General features: G+C 42.2%; 1 protein-coding gene across 1 annotated transcript in view; it reads right to left on the bottom strand.

Moving 5' to 3' along the window:
* The window catches only part of GRK4 (G protein-coupled receptor kinase 4), a 58520-nt gene continuing 42835 nt past the window's right edge, over positions 1-15685 (bottom strand). Inside the window, exon 5 of the mRNA XM_073804783.1 lies at positions 1-1571. Coding sequence (XP_073660884.1) covers positions 1539-1571 — 33 coding nt within the window. The 3' untranslated portion in view covers positions 1-1538. The remainder of the gene's footprint in view (positions 1572-15685) is intronic.

The following is a 15685-nucleotide window of genomic DNA, read 5'->3' as shown; positions in this document are numbered from 1 at the left end:
TTTTTTTTTTAACATCTTTATTGGAGTATTATTGCTTTACAATGGTGCGTTTCTGCTGTATAACAAAGTGAATCAGCTATACATACACATATATCCCCACATCTCCTCCCTCTTGACAGGTGCTTCTTCTGATGACCTTTGGCCTCCAAGTTCCCCCACTGGCTCCAGTTTACGGCTGCACCATGTGTTGTTTATGGTGTTTGTTATTACCCTGGCTTGGTTTAACAGTAGAATTTCTTTTCATTTAATCTACTTGGAAATAGTTGGCTACTGAACGTGTGGACTAATGGCTTCCAAGTTTTGGAAACTGCTCGGTCATTATCTCAAAATATTGCCCGTTTCTCTTCTCTCTTCCTGGTGTTCTCACCACAACCTATCTTCTATTTTCTTTTTTTTTCCTCTCATTGCTTTATTCTGGATAGTTTCATCTGATTTATTTTACTAGTTCTCTTTTTAGCTGTTTCCATTCTACTGCTGAACCCTTAATGTTAACCATTCAGTTCTGGAATTTTGTAGTTTTCAGGACTGGAATTTATATCTCTTTCTAAAGTATGCTATGTCACTTTTTATAAATAGTTTCTAGCTTCCTGTCAAAATTGTCAAGCTAAGCAACTTTTCTCCTTGAACATAGTGAGCACAGTGTTTAAGAGTCTGTGTCTCACATATTTCCATTATCTAGAGCCTCTAAGGAAATTTTTTTGTCTTGTTTGTTTTTTGGCTGTGTCGCACAGCATGGGGGATTTTAGTTCCCTGACCAGGGATCGAACCCGTGCCCCATGCAGTGGAAGTGCAGAGTCTTAACCACTGGACCACCAGGGAAGTCCCAAGGGAATGTTTTTCATGTCTGAAGTTTTGGCTAATTTTCATTCATTTGCCTCATCTCATGTGCCTGGTTATCTTTGATTATATACTGGACATTGTATCTGAAAATTATTATAGAAGAGATTTACAGCTTAGGGTATTTTCTTCCTCCAGGCAAGATTTTTGTTTGCAATGCTACTCTCCTTGGGACACTAGAAGTTCTAGGTCATGTTAATCCAAATTCCAGTTTCGGAGTCCTCTGAGCCACCCATTTTATTTTTTATTTTTTATTTTTTTTTTTTGCTGCACGTGCAGCATGTGGGATCTTAGTTCCTTGACCAGGGATTGAACCTGCAACCCCTGCATTGGGAGTGCAGAGTCTTAACCACTGGACCACCAGGGAAGTCCAGGCCACCCGTTTTAGAGAGCTGGTTTTCTTCCAGGTCACCCTTATTCTTGGGTGGGCTGGACCCGGAAGTGGAGTGTGAACTGGCCGGGCCCCCAGTCTTGGCCTGCCCTGGATTTGGTTTTTGCTCTCCTAGCCTTGAGCTTAGCTCAGCCTTTCGGGTGTTTCAGGACTCCAACCCCCCCAAAGCAGGAGGAGCCCTAGCGTTCGGCTCATCTCTCTAGGTGCCACCCTCTCCTGGCTTTCAGCCCTGAAAGTTGCTGACTCTCTTGACGTAGATATTTGCCGAGCTTTATTAGCTATTTTCATCAGGAGGGTAGATCCGTATTCTCTAGTCCGTCCTTGCTGTACATGGAAGTTCCTCCTATAAATATTAAATAGGATGCTATTGAGAGTGGTCATCCTTCTCTTATTCCTGATTTTAACATGAATGCCTCCAGAGTAAACCCTCATCAGGTAAGATGCTGCCTCTGGATGGTCAATATATTTTATTATGATAAAGAAGCATTGATTGATCTACAGTTTACCCTTGAACAACATGGGTTTGAGGTGCACAACTCCACTTATATGAGGCTTTTTTTCAGTAAATACCACAGTACTACAGAATACGCGGTTGGTTGACTCCTCGGATGTGGAACCATGGATACAGCGGGCCGACTATAAAATTATATGTGAATTTTCAACTGTGCGGGGGTCAGCACCCCAAACCCTGTGTTCTTCAAGGGTCAAATGTATTTTATGGACTGTGTAAAAAGGTGGGTTGAAGTTGGTCAAATGCCTTTATGAAAATGATCTTTTATTTTTGCTTTGGATCTATTAACATGATGTATTATGTTACTGGATTTCCTGATATTGAACCATCCATGCATTATTAAAACAAACCCACTATTTTGATGTAGTACTTTTGTTTGTTTGTTTTGGCTGCACTGTGTGGCATGTGGGATCTTAGTTCCCCGACCAGGGATCGAACTCATGCCCCCCGCAGTGGAAGTGCAGAGTCTTAACCACTGGACCACCAGGGAAGTCCCTTGATGTAGTAATTTTAATGTGTTGCTGGATACTGTTTGCTAATATTTTAAGGGCTTTTGCATTAATATTCATAAAAGAAGTTGGTATAGACTTGTTTTTTAAAGGTCAGTGTGGGGCTTTCCTGGTGGCGCAGTGGTTAACAATCCACCTTCCAATGCAGGGGACACGGGTTCGAGCCCTGGTCCGGGAAGATCCCACATGCCGCGGAGCTACTAAGCCCGTGCGCCACAACTACTGAGCCTGCCCTCTAGAGCCCATGAGCCACAACTCCTGAGCCCATGTGCCACAACTACTGAAGCCCACGTGCCTAGAGCCCATGCTTCACAACAAGAGAAGCCACTGCAATGAGAAGCCTGCACACCGCAACCAAGAGTAGCCCGCGCTCCCCGCAACTAGAGATAGCCCGCGTGCAGCAACAAAGACCCAACATAGCCACAAAAAAAAAAGTCAGCGTGAACTTTTTAATTAATTAATTAGTTTATTTATTTTTGGCTGCATTGGGTTTTCGTTGCTGCACACCGGTTTTCTCTAGTTGCGGCGAGCGGGCTTCTCATTGCAGTGGCTTCTCTTGTTGCGGAGCACAGGCTCTAGGTGCTCAGGCTTCAGCAGTTGTGGCTCGCAGTCTCTAGAGTGCAGGCTCAGTAGTTGTGGCTCATAGGCTCTAGAGTGCAGGTTCAGTAGTTGTGGCTCATGGGCTCTAGAGTGCAGGCTCAGTAGTTGTGGTGCACGGGCTTAGTTGCTCTGCGGCATGTGGGATCTTCCCGGACCAGGGCTGGAACCCCTGTCTCCTGCATTGGCAGGCAGATTCTTAACCACTGCGCAACCAGGGAAGCCCTAGCCATTAGTTTGTTTTTTCCCTTTTACTTTCCTCCTTCTGCTTTTCCTAAATGTATTTTTCAATCCTTATGAGTTAGAGGCCAAATTCATTTATTTCCAGGCACTTATTTTTGTTGATATAATTAAAAGCTATACATTTTCTCCATGAGCACTATATTTTAGTTGTATCCCATGCATCAGATATATAAGTCCTGTTGTTCTGCAGTTTTGCATTATATGTCCTCTTTGGCCCAACAGAACTTTAATAGAGGCTATTAAATTTCCAGGTGCCAAGGCCTGTTTGCTTTCTGATTTTGTTATTAATTTGTAAGTTTACTGCATTTGTAATCACATACTCGACTATATTTAAATCTTTTTAAATTTTTTGTTAGGATATTGTTTCCCCCTTTTTTATGAGAATATATTTTAAGATATTTATTTATTTATTTATTTGGCTGTGCCAGGTTTTAGTTGAGGCATACAGGATCTTCGTTGACGTGTGTGAAATGTTCGTTACAGCACACAGGATCTTTAGTTGCGGCATGCATGCGGGATCTAGTTCCCAACCAGGGATCGAACCTGGGCCCCCTGCATTGGGAGCACAGAGTCTTAACCCCTGGACCACCAGGGAAGTCCCTATGAAGACTTTCTTTGTGCCACAATATACGGTCCCTTTTCATGAATGTTCCATGGGCATTGGAAAGAAAGTGCATTTTTTAGTATCAATATAGAATGTATTACCTATATGTTACATCAATACATTATCTAGCTATCCATCCATCCATCCACATACACACATGTTCATAAAATGCACCTTACCATGCTCTTTCGGTCTGATCTGTCTGGGACTGACAGCTGGGTCAAACCTCTCAGCTCTGCTTTGGGAAAGCTATGGCTGTTGGTGAAGTTATTTCTGACCATTTCATCTTGTTTGAGAATTGTACCTTCGATTACAAAATGCCCCTTCTGCTTGGCTTAACGTTTTGTGGCCCGGATTCTATCTTGTCTGATACTAAGGTTGTGACTGCTGCTTTTATTTTTGTTTGCATTTTCCTGATATACATTGTCAATGGTTGAATTGTAACCTTTCTCACTCACTTTGTTTTAGGTGTGTCTCAGATACAGCACAGAGTTGGGTTTTGCCTTGTGACCCAATCTGAAAATCTCCCTTTAATTGGTGAGTTAAGACCATTTATATATGGTGGGGCTAATGGCAGACTCTGGGAGGGCTCACGCCAAAGAGTGCTTCCCGGAGCTTCTGCTGCCAGTGTCCTTGTACCCACGATGAGCCACAGCCACGCCCTGCCTCTGCAGGAGACCTTCCAACACTGGGAGGTGAACTAGGCAATTTGAGACAAACCCTACTCCCACTAAGGACAAGGAAACTAGGGGACAAAATTTTAAAAATCAGCTACTTGAAAGCATCAGAGAACTATTAAGGCAGAGAAGTATAACCAGCCAAGAGGTGGTTCTTTGAAAAGACTAATAAAAAGAATTGGACCAGAGGGCAGACAGCAGAAGCAAGAAGAACTACAGTCCTTCAGCCTGTGGAACAAAAACCACATTCACAGAAAGATAGACAAGATGAAAAGGAAGAGGGCTATGAACCACATGAAGGAACAAGATAAAACCCCAGAAAAACACCTAAATGAAGTGGAGATAGGCAACCTTCCAGAAAAAGAATTCAGAATAATTATAGTGAAGATGATCCAGGACCTTGGAAAAAGAATGGAGGCAAAGATCGAGAAGATGCAAGAAATGTTTAACAAAGACCTAGAAGAATTAAAGAACAAACAAACAGAGATGAACAATACAATAACTGAAATGAAAACTACACTAGAAGGAATCAATAGCAGAATAACTGAGGCAGAAGAACGGATCAGTGACCTCCAAGACGGAATGGTGGAATTCACTGCTGTGGAACAGAATAAAGAAAAAAGAATGAAAAGAAATGAAGACCGCCTAAGAGACCTCTGGGACAACACTAAACACAACAACATTCACATTATAGGGGTCCCAGAAGGAGAAGAGAGAGAGAAAGGACCCGAGAATATATTTGAAGAGATTATAGTTGAAAACTTCCCTAACATGGGAAAGGAAATAGCCACCCAAGTCCAGGAAGCGCAGCGAGTCCCATACAGGATAAACCCAAGGAGAAACACACTGAGACACATAGTAATCAAATTGGCAAAAATTAAAGACAAAGAAAAAGTATTGAAAGCAGCAAGGGAAAACCGACAAATAACATACAAGGGAACTCCCATAAGGTTAACAGCTGATTTCTCAGCAGAAACTCTACAAGCCAGAAGGGAGGGGCATGACATATTTAAAGTGATGAAAGGGAAGAACCTACAACCAAGATTACTCTACCCGGCAAGGATCTCATTCAGATTCGAAGGAGAAATCAAAAGCTTTACAGACAAGCAAAAGCTAAGAGAATTCAGCACCACCAAACCAGCTCTACAACAAATGCTAAAGGAACTTCTCTAACTGGGAAACACAAGAGAAGAAAAGGACCTACAAAAACAAACCCAAAACAATTAAGAAAATGGTCATAGGAACATACATATTGATAATTACCTTAAAGGTGAATGGATTAAATGCTCCAACCAAAAGACACAGGCTTGCTGAATGGATACAAAAACAAGACCCATATATATGCTGTACACAAGAGACCCACTTCAGACCTAGGGACACATATCTTTTCCCCTGAAAGTGAGGGGATGCAAAAAGATATTCCAGGCAAATGGAAATCAAAAGAAAGCTTGAGTAGCAATACTTGTATCAGATAAAATAGACATTAAAATAAACAATGTTACGAGAGACAAGGAAGGACACTACGTAGTGATCAAGGGATCAATCCAAGAAGAAGATATAACGATTATAAATATATATGCACCCAACATAGGAGCACCTCAATACATAAGGCAACTGCTAACAGCTATAAAAGACGAAATCAACATAACACAATAATAGTGGGGGACTTTAATACCTCACTTACACCAAGGGACAGATCATCCAAAATGAAAATAAATAAGGAAACAGAAGCTTTAAATGACATAACAGACCTGATAGATTTAATTCATATTTATAGGACATTCCATCCAAAAACAGCAGATTACACTTTCTTCTCAAGTGCGCACGGAACATTCTCCAGGATAGATCACATCTTGGGTCACAAATCAAGCCTCAGTAAGTTTAAGGAAATTGAAATTATATTAAGCATCTTTTCTGGCCACAACACTATGAGATTAGAAATGAATTACAGGGAAAAAAACGTAAAAAACACAAACACATGGAGGCTAAACAATACGTTACTAAATAACCAAGAGATCACTGAAGAAATCAAAGAGGAAATCAAAAAATACCTAGAGATAAATGACAATGAAAACACGATGATCCAAAACCTATGGGATGCAGCAAAAGCAGTTCTAAGAGGGAAGTTTATAGCAATACAAGCCTACCTCAAGAAACAAGAGAAATCTCAAATAAACAACCTAATCTTACACCTAAAGGAACTGGAGAAAGAAGAATAAACAAAACCCAAAGTTAGCAGAAGGAAAGAAATCATAAGGATCAGAGCAGAAATAAATGAAATAGAAACAAAGAAAACATTAGCAAAGATCAACAAAACTAAAAGCTGGTTCTTTGAGAAGATAAACAAAATTGATAAATCATTAGCCAGACTCATCAAGAAAAAGAGGGAGAGGACTCAAATCAATAAAATTAGAAATGAAAAAGGAGAAGTTACAACAGACACTGCAGAAATACAAAGCATCCTAAGAGACTACTACAAGCGACCCTATGCCAATAAAATGGACAATCTGGAAGAAATGGACAAATTCTTAGAAAGGTATAACCTTCCAAGACTGAACCAAGAAGAAATAGAAAATATGAACAGACCAATCACAAGTAATGAAATTGAAACTGTGATGAAAAATCTTCCAACAAACAAAAGTCCAGGACCAGATGGCTTCACAGGTGAATTCTATCAAACATTTAGGGAAGAGCTAACACCCATCCTTCTCAAACTCTTCCAAAAAATTGCAGAGGAAGGAACACTCCCAAACTCATTCTATGAGACCACCATCATGCTGATACCAAAACCAGACAAAGATACTACAAAAAAAGAAAATTACAGACCAATATCACTGATGAATATAGATGTAAAAATCCTCAACAAAATACTAGCAAACAGAATCCAACAGCACATTAAAAGTATCATACACCATGATCAAGTGGGATTTATCCTAGGGATGCAAGGATTCTTCAGTATACGCAAATAAATCAATGTGATACACCATATTAACAAACTGAAGAATAAAAACTGTATGATCATCTCAATAGAGGCAGAAAAAGTTTTTGACAAAATTCAACACCCATTTATGATATAAAAAAAAAAACTCCCTAGAAAGTGGGCATAGAGGGAACCTACCTCAACATAATAAAAGCCATATACGACAAACCCACAGCAAACATCATTCTCAATGGTGAAACACTGAAAGCATTTCCTCTAAGATCAGGAACAAGACAAGGATGTCCACTCTCACCACTATTATTCAACATAGTTTTGGAAGTCCTAGCCACAGCAATCAGAGGAGAAAAAGAAATGAAAGGAATACAAATGGGAAAAGAAGAAATAAATCTGTCACTGTTTGCAGATGACATGATACTCTACACAGAGAATCCTAAAGATGCCACCAGAAAACTACTAGAGCTAATCAATGAATGTGGTAAAGTTGCAGGATACAAAATTAATGCACAGAAATCTCTTGCATTCCTATACACTAATGATGAAAAATCTGAAAGAGAAATTAAGGAAACACTCCCACTTACCATTGCAACAAAAAGAATAAAATACCTAGGAATAAACCTACCTAGGGAGACAAAAGACCTGTATGCAGAAAACTATAAGACACTGATGAAAGAAATTAAAGATGATACCAACAGATGGAGAGATATACCATGTTCTTGGATTGGAAGAATAAATATTGTGAAAATGACTATACTACCCAAAGCAATCTACAGATTCAATGCAATCCCTATCAAATTACCAATGGCATTTTTTACAGAACTAGAACAAAAAATCTTAAAATTTGTATGGAGACACAAAAGACCCCTAATAGCCAAAGCAGTCTTGAGGGAAAAAAACGGAGCTGTAGGAATCAGACTCCCTGACTTCAGACTACACTACAAAGCTACAGTAATCAAGACAATATGGTATTGGCACAAAAAAAGAAACATAGATCAATGGAACAAGATAGAAAGCCCAGAGATAAACCCACGCACCTATGGTCAACTAATCCTTGACAAAGGAGGCAAGGATATACAATGGAGAAAAGACAGTCTCTTCAGTAAGTGGTGCTGGGAAAACTGGACAGCTACATGTAAAAGAATGAAATGAGAACACTCCCTAACACCATACACAAAAATAAACTCAAAATGGATTACAGACATAAATGTAAGACCGGACACTATAAAAACTCTTAGAGGAAAACATAGGAAGAACACTCTTTGACATAAATCACAGCAAGATCTTTTCTGATCCACCTCCTAGAGTAATGGAAATAAAAACAAAAATAAACAAATGGGACCTAATGAAACTTCAAAGCTTTTGCAAAGCAAAGGAAACCATAAACCAGATGAAAAGACAACCCTCAGAATGGGAGAAAATATTTGCAAACGAATCAACGGACAAAGGATTAATCTCCAAAATATATAAACAGCTCATGCAGCTCAATATTAAAAAAAAAAGAAACAACCCAATCCAAAAACGGGCAGAAGACCTAAGTAGACATTTCTCCAAAGAAGACATACAGATGGCCAAGAAGCACATGAAAAGCTACTCAACATCACTAATTATTAGAAAATGCAAATCAAAACTACAATGAAGTATCACCTCACACCAGTTAGAATGGGCATCATCAGAAAATGTACAAACAACAAATGCTGGAGAGGGTGTGGAGAAAAGGGAACCCTCTTGCACTGTTGGTGGGAATGTAAATTGATATAGCCACTATGGAGAACAGTATGGAGGTTCCTTAAAAAACTAAAAATAGAGTTACCATATGACCCAGCAATCCCACTACTGGGCATATACCCTGAGAAAACCAAAATTCAAAAAGAGTCATGTACCAAAATGTTCATTGCAGCTCTATTTACAATAGCCCAGAGATGGAAACAACCTAAGTGCCCATCATCGGATGAATGGATAAAGAAGATGTGGCACATATATACAATGGAATATTACTCAGCCATAAAAAGAAACGAAATTGAGCTATTTGTAATGAGGTGGATAGACCTAGAGTCTGTCATACAGAGTGAAGTAAGTCAGAAAGAAAAAGACAAATACCGTATGCTAACACATATATATAGAATTTAAGGGAAAAAATGTCATGAAGAACCTAGGGGTAAGACAGGAATAAAGACACAGACCTACTGGAGAACGGACTTGAGGATATGGGGAGGGGGAAGGGTGAGCTGTGACAGGGCAAGAGAGAGGCATGGACATATATACACTAACAAACGTAAGGTAGACAGCTAGTGGGAAGCAGCCGCATGGCACAGGGATGTCGGCTCGGTGCTTTGTGACCGCCTGGAGGGGTGGGATAGGGAGGGTGGGAGAGAGGGAGACGCAAGAGGGAAGAGATATGGGAACGTATGTATAACTGATGCACTTTGTTATAAAGCAGAAACTAACACACCATTGTAAAGCAATTATACCCCAATAAAGATGTTTTAAAAAAAAAAGCACGTTTAATGTACACAATTTGATGAGTTTGGACCTGTGCAAACACCCGTGAAACCATCACCACAGGCAAGGCAACAGACACACCATCACCTGTAAAAGTTTCTCTGGGGCTCCTCGGTTTTTGTTTGTTTGATTTGTTGTTGTCAACATGGTTTCAGTTCCATTGCCAGTGGCCTCGTTACTTTTTAGACAGAAACAAGGTTTACACCCTAGACATGTGGGTGGGGAGTAAACTATCGATACAATAAAAATAAAGCACTTTCCCTTTTGGATAACTTCTATCCTTTAGTTTTTACGTTAAATACTGGTTAGCAGTTCAGTTGACTTCAACAACCATTTGTGGGTCCTTACTACGTGTCAGGTGCTGGGGATATGATATAAATAACAAACCCCTGTCCCTAGGGAGCTTACAGTCCGGTGGATGAGGCTGCGCTGTAATAAATTGCTGCTTCTACATCCAAAGTGTAGCACAAATCTGTCCACTTCCTCGGGCTCCACGTGTCCAGCTGGCCTAGGCCACTGTCAGTCCTAACTAGCTCCCTACGTCCACTCCTGCTGCCTCAACTCCGTCCTCCACACGACAGACTGGGGGCGCTTTTTATTTCTCTCCTATACACACAAAACGTTAAAAACATAGCCCACACACTAATATGTATAAAATAGATAACTAATAAGAACCTGATGTATAAAAAATTAAACAAAACATAGTCCAGGGACCACCCAGTACACCTTCTAAACTCAACAACTATTAATATCATGCCATATTTGCTTTCTCTGCATGTAGACACCCTCCTCCATCATTTGAGAGTAGGTTGAAGACATTGTCACACTCCAGCCCTCAATACTTCAGCAGATGTTTCCAAAAGTAGGAGCCATGATACCACCTTCCCCTAATTACCTAATATCACCTAAAATCCAGGCCTGGGACTTCCCTGACAGTCCAGTGGTTAGGACTCCACGCTTCCACTTCAGGGGTCACGGGTTAGATCCCTGGTCGGGGGACTGGGATCCTGCCTGCTGCACGGCACGGCCAATAAATAAAATAAAATAAAATGGGGCTTCCCTGGTGGCGCAGTGGTTGAGAGTCCACCTGCCGATGCAGGGGACGCGGGTTCGTGCCCCGGTCCGGGAAGATCCCACATGCCGCAGAGCGGCTGGGCCCGTGAGCCATGGCCGCTGAGCCTGCGCGTCTGGAGCCTGTGCTGCGCAACGGGAGAGGCCACAACAGTGAGAGGCCCGCGAACCGCAAAAAAATAAATAAATGAAATGGAATGGAATGAAATAAAATCCAGGCCTGAGTCAAATATCCACATGGCCCCAAATGTCTTTTTTAAGCTTCTTTTAAAACAAGGATCTAATCAAGTTTCCTGCGCTGCACTTGGTTGTTTGTATCTTTTTATGTATAGTTCCCCTGTGGTGGTGGGGTGGTGGTGTGTTTTTTAAAGGACATTGACTTTCTAAAGACTCCAGGCCAGTTTCTTGCAGAACACCCTCACTGTGATTTGATTGCCTCCTCATGCTGTGACTTAACCTGCTCCTATGTCCCTGTAACCTGGAAGGTGGGTGTGGAGCTGCGTGGCCTGATGCTTTAGCCACTAGCCACATTTGGCTATTGAGCGCTTGGAATATAGTAAGTCTGAATTGAGCTGTGCTGTCAAATTTCAAATTCGGGGCTTCCCTGGTGGCGCAGTGGTTGAGAGTCGGCCTGCCGATGCAGGGGACACGGGTTCGTGCCCCGGTCCGGGAAGATCCCACATGCCGCAGAGCGGCTGGGCCCGTGAGCCATGGCCGCTGAGCCTGCGCGTCTGGAGCCTGTGCTCCGCAACGGGAGAGGCCACAACAGTGAGAGGCCCGCGTACCGCAAAAAAAAAAAAAAAAAAAAAAAAAATTTCAAATTCACGCCAGATCTCAAATACTTAGTACAGAATAAAGAATGTAAAATGTCTTATTATGTTTATACTGATTACATATAGAAATGATATTTGGATATAGCGGGTTAAATTTTAAAAATTACTCAAAGCCGTTTCTTTTTACTTTAAAAAATTCACATGTGTGACTTACATATTTTATTGGACAGCTCTGGTCTGGGGGTCTGACTAGATTCCATCAAACCCTTTAGGAAGAAAGCTTCACAGGTGGGCCTGTCCTGGTGTCAGGCTGCCCTTGGTCTGTGGGGCTAAGTTTGGTCACTCAGTCAAGGGGGTGACTGCCAGATCTCTCCAATATGAAAGTACCTCTTCTCTTTGTAATTACTAAGTCACTTGGGATAGTTCTCTGGACCTGTGAGAATACCCTATTCCCCAAAGGCCTTCCACCAGTGGGTCTGGCACTCTTGATGCTGCTGGACTGACTCACGCTGGGAGTTGCAGATTGGTGAGTGTCCTAACCCCTCATTCCTTCTGCCCTAACCGCCCGGCACTCTTTCACGAGGAAGCATTTTCCTCCCCATACACATCTATTCCTTTACTTCTTTGAATCTTACTATAGACACTTAAAAAAATATATATCATTATCAATTTCATCATTATTCTTTTATTAATGCTCGAATTGTCCCAAATTCGTTGGAAGCCACTTCAAGGTGACTTCTGTGTCCTTTTGACATGCCCATTATTTTTAAAGCGCTTTCTTATTTTATATCACAAGATTTTCCAGGCTCATCTTTGCCTCCTCAGACGTGGACCCAGCCATTTCTTCGAGGAGCCCTGACTCCTTTTACTGGAGAATGGTATTTAGAAACCAAGATCCAGGCAGCAGGTGGGCTCCCTGCTACCGGGGTGTCATGGCTTCTAGGTCTTTCAGAGCACAGAGCTGGGAAATAATGAGTTTAAACTCAATTCAACTTTTTTCATTCTTTTTTATTATGGTAAATATACAGTACATAAAGTTGACCATTTTTAAAAAAATATTTATTTGGCTGTGCTGGGTCTTAGTTGCAGCACGCAGGATCTTCATTGCCGCATGCGATATCTTCATTGTGGCTTGTGGGATCTTTTTAGTTGCGGCATGCGGGCGCTTAGTAGCAGCACGCGGGATCTGGTTCCCTGACCAGGGATCGAACCTGGGCCCCCTACGCTGGGAGTGCGGAGTCTTACCCACTGGACCACCCGGGAAGTCCCTACGTTGATCGTTTTAACCGTCTTTAAGTGTACGGTTCGGTGGCAGTAAGTGCATTCACATTCACGTTGCTGTGCGTCCGATTCAAACGTCTACAGGTTTCTCTACGTCTTTAAAATGTATCCCACAGAGAATGTAAAATCAGAGTAGCTCTCATTTTCTCTCTGATCCTTTTTGTTCTTATTTACTATTTTCTGTTCTCTTGACTGCTTCCATTCCTCCCCTCTTTGCCGCCTCTATTACTGTACTTTGTACTGTACTGTGACCAAAATGTCGTAAGTTCTATCTCTTGGGAACCTGGTAATTTAGTCTCCAGTAATAAGATGAAGATTTTCTTCAATATCTTTCTATGGTTCACTCTACTTTCATTTTCAATCATCATGTTATTTGTCCATTACTCAGATAATTAGATGAGGTCATGATGGTAGAGCCCCCATGAATGGATTAGTGCCCTTGTAAGATTCATGGGAGAGCTTGCTTCCCCTCTCTGCTCTCTGCCATGTAAGGGTATAACAAAAAGTTGGCAGTCTACAACCCGGAAGAGGGTTCTCAGCAGAAACCACCCTTGCTGGTACCCTGATCTCAGACTTCCAGCCTCTAGAAATGTGAGAAATTTTTGTCATTTATAAGCCACCAAGTCCATGGTATTCTGATATAACAGCCCAAACAAAGACATCACCCTTAGTTATTGGTAACTAGAATATGAACAACATGAAGGCTACAACTGATCCCCTGTATAAGCTCCAGCCCAGGGAGGGGCCCTTCACCTGGCCTGGGAATGAGGGTCAGGAGACTTCTTTTATATATATTTTTTAAAGCATTGAGATTGACGTGTTTTTGTTTTCATTTATTTATTCGGCTGTGCCGGGTCTTGGTTGCAGCACACGGGATCTTCATTGCGGCATGCAGGATCTTTTTTTTTTTTTTTTTTGCGGTACGCGGGCCTCTCACTGTTGTGGCCTCTCCCGTTGCGGAGCACAGGCTCCGGACGCGCAGGCTCATCGGCCATGGCTCACGGGCCCAGCCGCTCCGCGGCATGTGGGATCTTCCCGGACCGGTGCACGAACCCGCGTCCCCTGCACCGGCAGGCCGACTCTCAACCACTGCGCCACCAGGGAAGCCCCATGCAGGATCTTTAGTTGCGGCATGCATGTGGGATCTAGTTCCCTGACTAGATATCAAACCTGGGCCCCCTGCATTGGGAGCATGGAGTCTTAACCACTGGACCACCAGGGAGGTCCCAAGAGGACTTCTTGAAGGAGATGCCTGGCCAGCACTGACTGCTATATTAATTAAAATGAGGTCTACATGGGGTATGACATTCCTCCACTCTAAAGCCCAGTTGTTTCCTTATTAGAAAATCAAGACTGGAAGTGCTCCTTCCTATTTAAAACCACAACTTGAATGCTGCCTGGCCCTCAAAGTAAGAGACACGAAATACAAAAAGCAGAAGCACAGCCCACCCCACCCCCCACCTCCCTGCCACACAATGCAGGCCCTTTGCTGGGCTCATCTTCCAGTTGAGAAGGGAAAGAAATGTGATGGAAAACAGTAAGAATTCAGCCCCAGTGATAAAGCAGTGTTTAAAGAATTTCACTCACACTCAGCTGTGAGCAGTTAAGAGGAATAACACAATGAAGCAGAAGAGAAAGAGGCCAGGACCTACCCAAGCAGAGGTCCTCTGAGATCTCAGCGCTGAATTCAAAGGGCATAAGAGGGGGAAAGTTTGACTTCAAGGAATGAGACAAAGGGAACACTCTCACTCCACATGCCTCGCTTCATGGATGACGAAGCACAGAGCAGGAGGGGAAATGTCTGACCCTGGGTGGCATTTCATCACAGGCTCTGTAGTCCTGGCTCAGATGCTCCAGGGTAAGGCGGGAAACTTTGAGTTAGCAACTTATGAAAACAGCGTAAGTTGATTCAGTAAGATTCAGCAAGAACCGGAGAAAAGGTGAGTAAAGAGAGTGCTAACCAGGATTGATAAGGACACAGGAAGCAAGGCCTTGCAAGAACTGCTAGTTATAATACAGTCTTGTCATTCTTCTGAAGAGTAATTTGGCAACGTCAAAAGATGTGGATCCGTCAGCAGAGTAAAGGGGACTTCCCTGGCGGTCCGGTGGTTAAGACTCCGGGCTCCCAACGCAGGGGGAAAGGTTCGATCCCTGGTGGAGGAAACTAACGTCTCACATGTTGCGTGGTGTGGCCAAAAAATAAATAAATAAATGAGATGATACGAGAAGATTTAAGTACCTGAACCATTTGACTTAGCATATATACCTATGGACCGTCACTCTGGACGTTATTAGACGAGCATTCGAAGATGGAGCTACAAAGATGGTAATTGAAGCAATATTAATAGTATCAAGAAGATGAAACAACGTAAATGTCCAACAATAGGGAATTGGTAGAAACATTAATACTTTAAAATATTGGAGGGACTTCCCTGGTGGTCCAGTGGTTAGGATTCTGCGCTCCCACTGCAGGGGCCCTGGGGTCAATCCCTGTTTGGGGAAATAAGATCCTGTAAGCCATGCAGTGTGGCCAAAAAGAAAAAATTAATAAAATATTGGAATAATGCCAAAAAGCCATTAAAAAGGATGTGTTCAGAAGGATATGGACAAACTGGAACCCTTGTGCACTGTTGGTGGGAACGTAAAATAGTGCCACTGCTGTGGAAAACGGTATCGTGGCCCCTCAAAAAATTAAGCCAAGAATTACCATACAACCCAGCAATTCCACTTCTGGGTATATGCCCCAAAGAATTG

This window comes from Tursiops truncatus, chromosome 5 (genome assembly GCF_011762595.2).
Source record: "Tursiops truncatus isolate mTurTru1 chromosome 5, mTurTru1.mat.Y, whole genome shotgun sequence".
In the NCBI taxonomy this organism is placed as follows: Eukaryota; Metazoa; Chordata; class Mammalia; order Artiodactyla; family Delphinidae; genus Tursiops; species Tursiops truncatus.
Note: the sequence above shows the minus strand (reverse complement) of the source record. Positions and strands in the feature narration are given on the sequence as shown.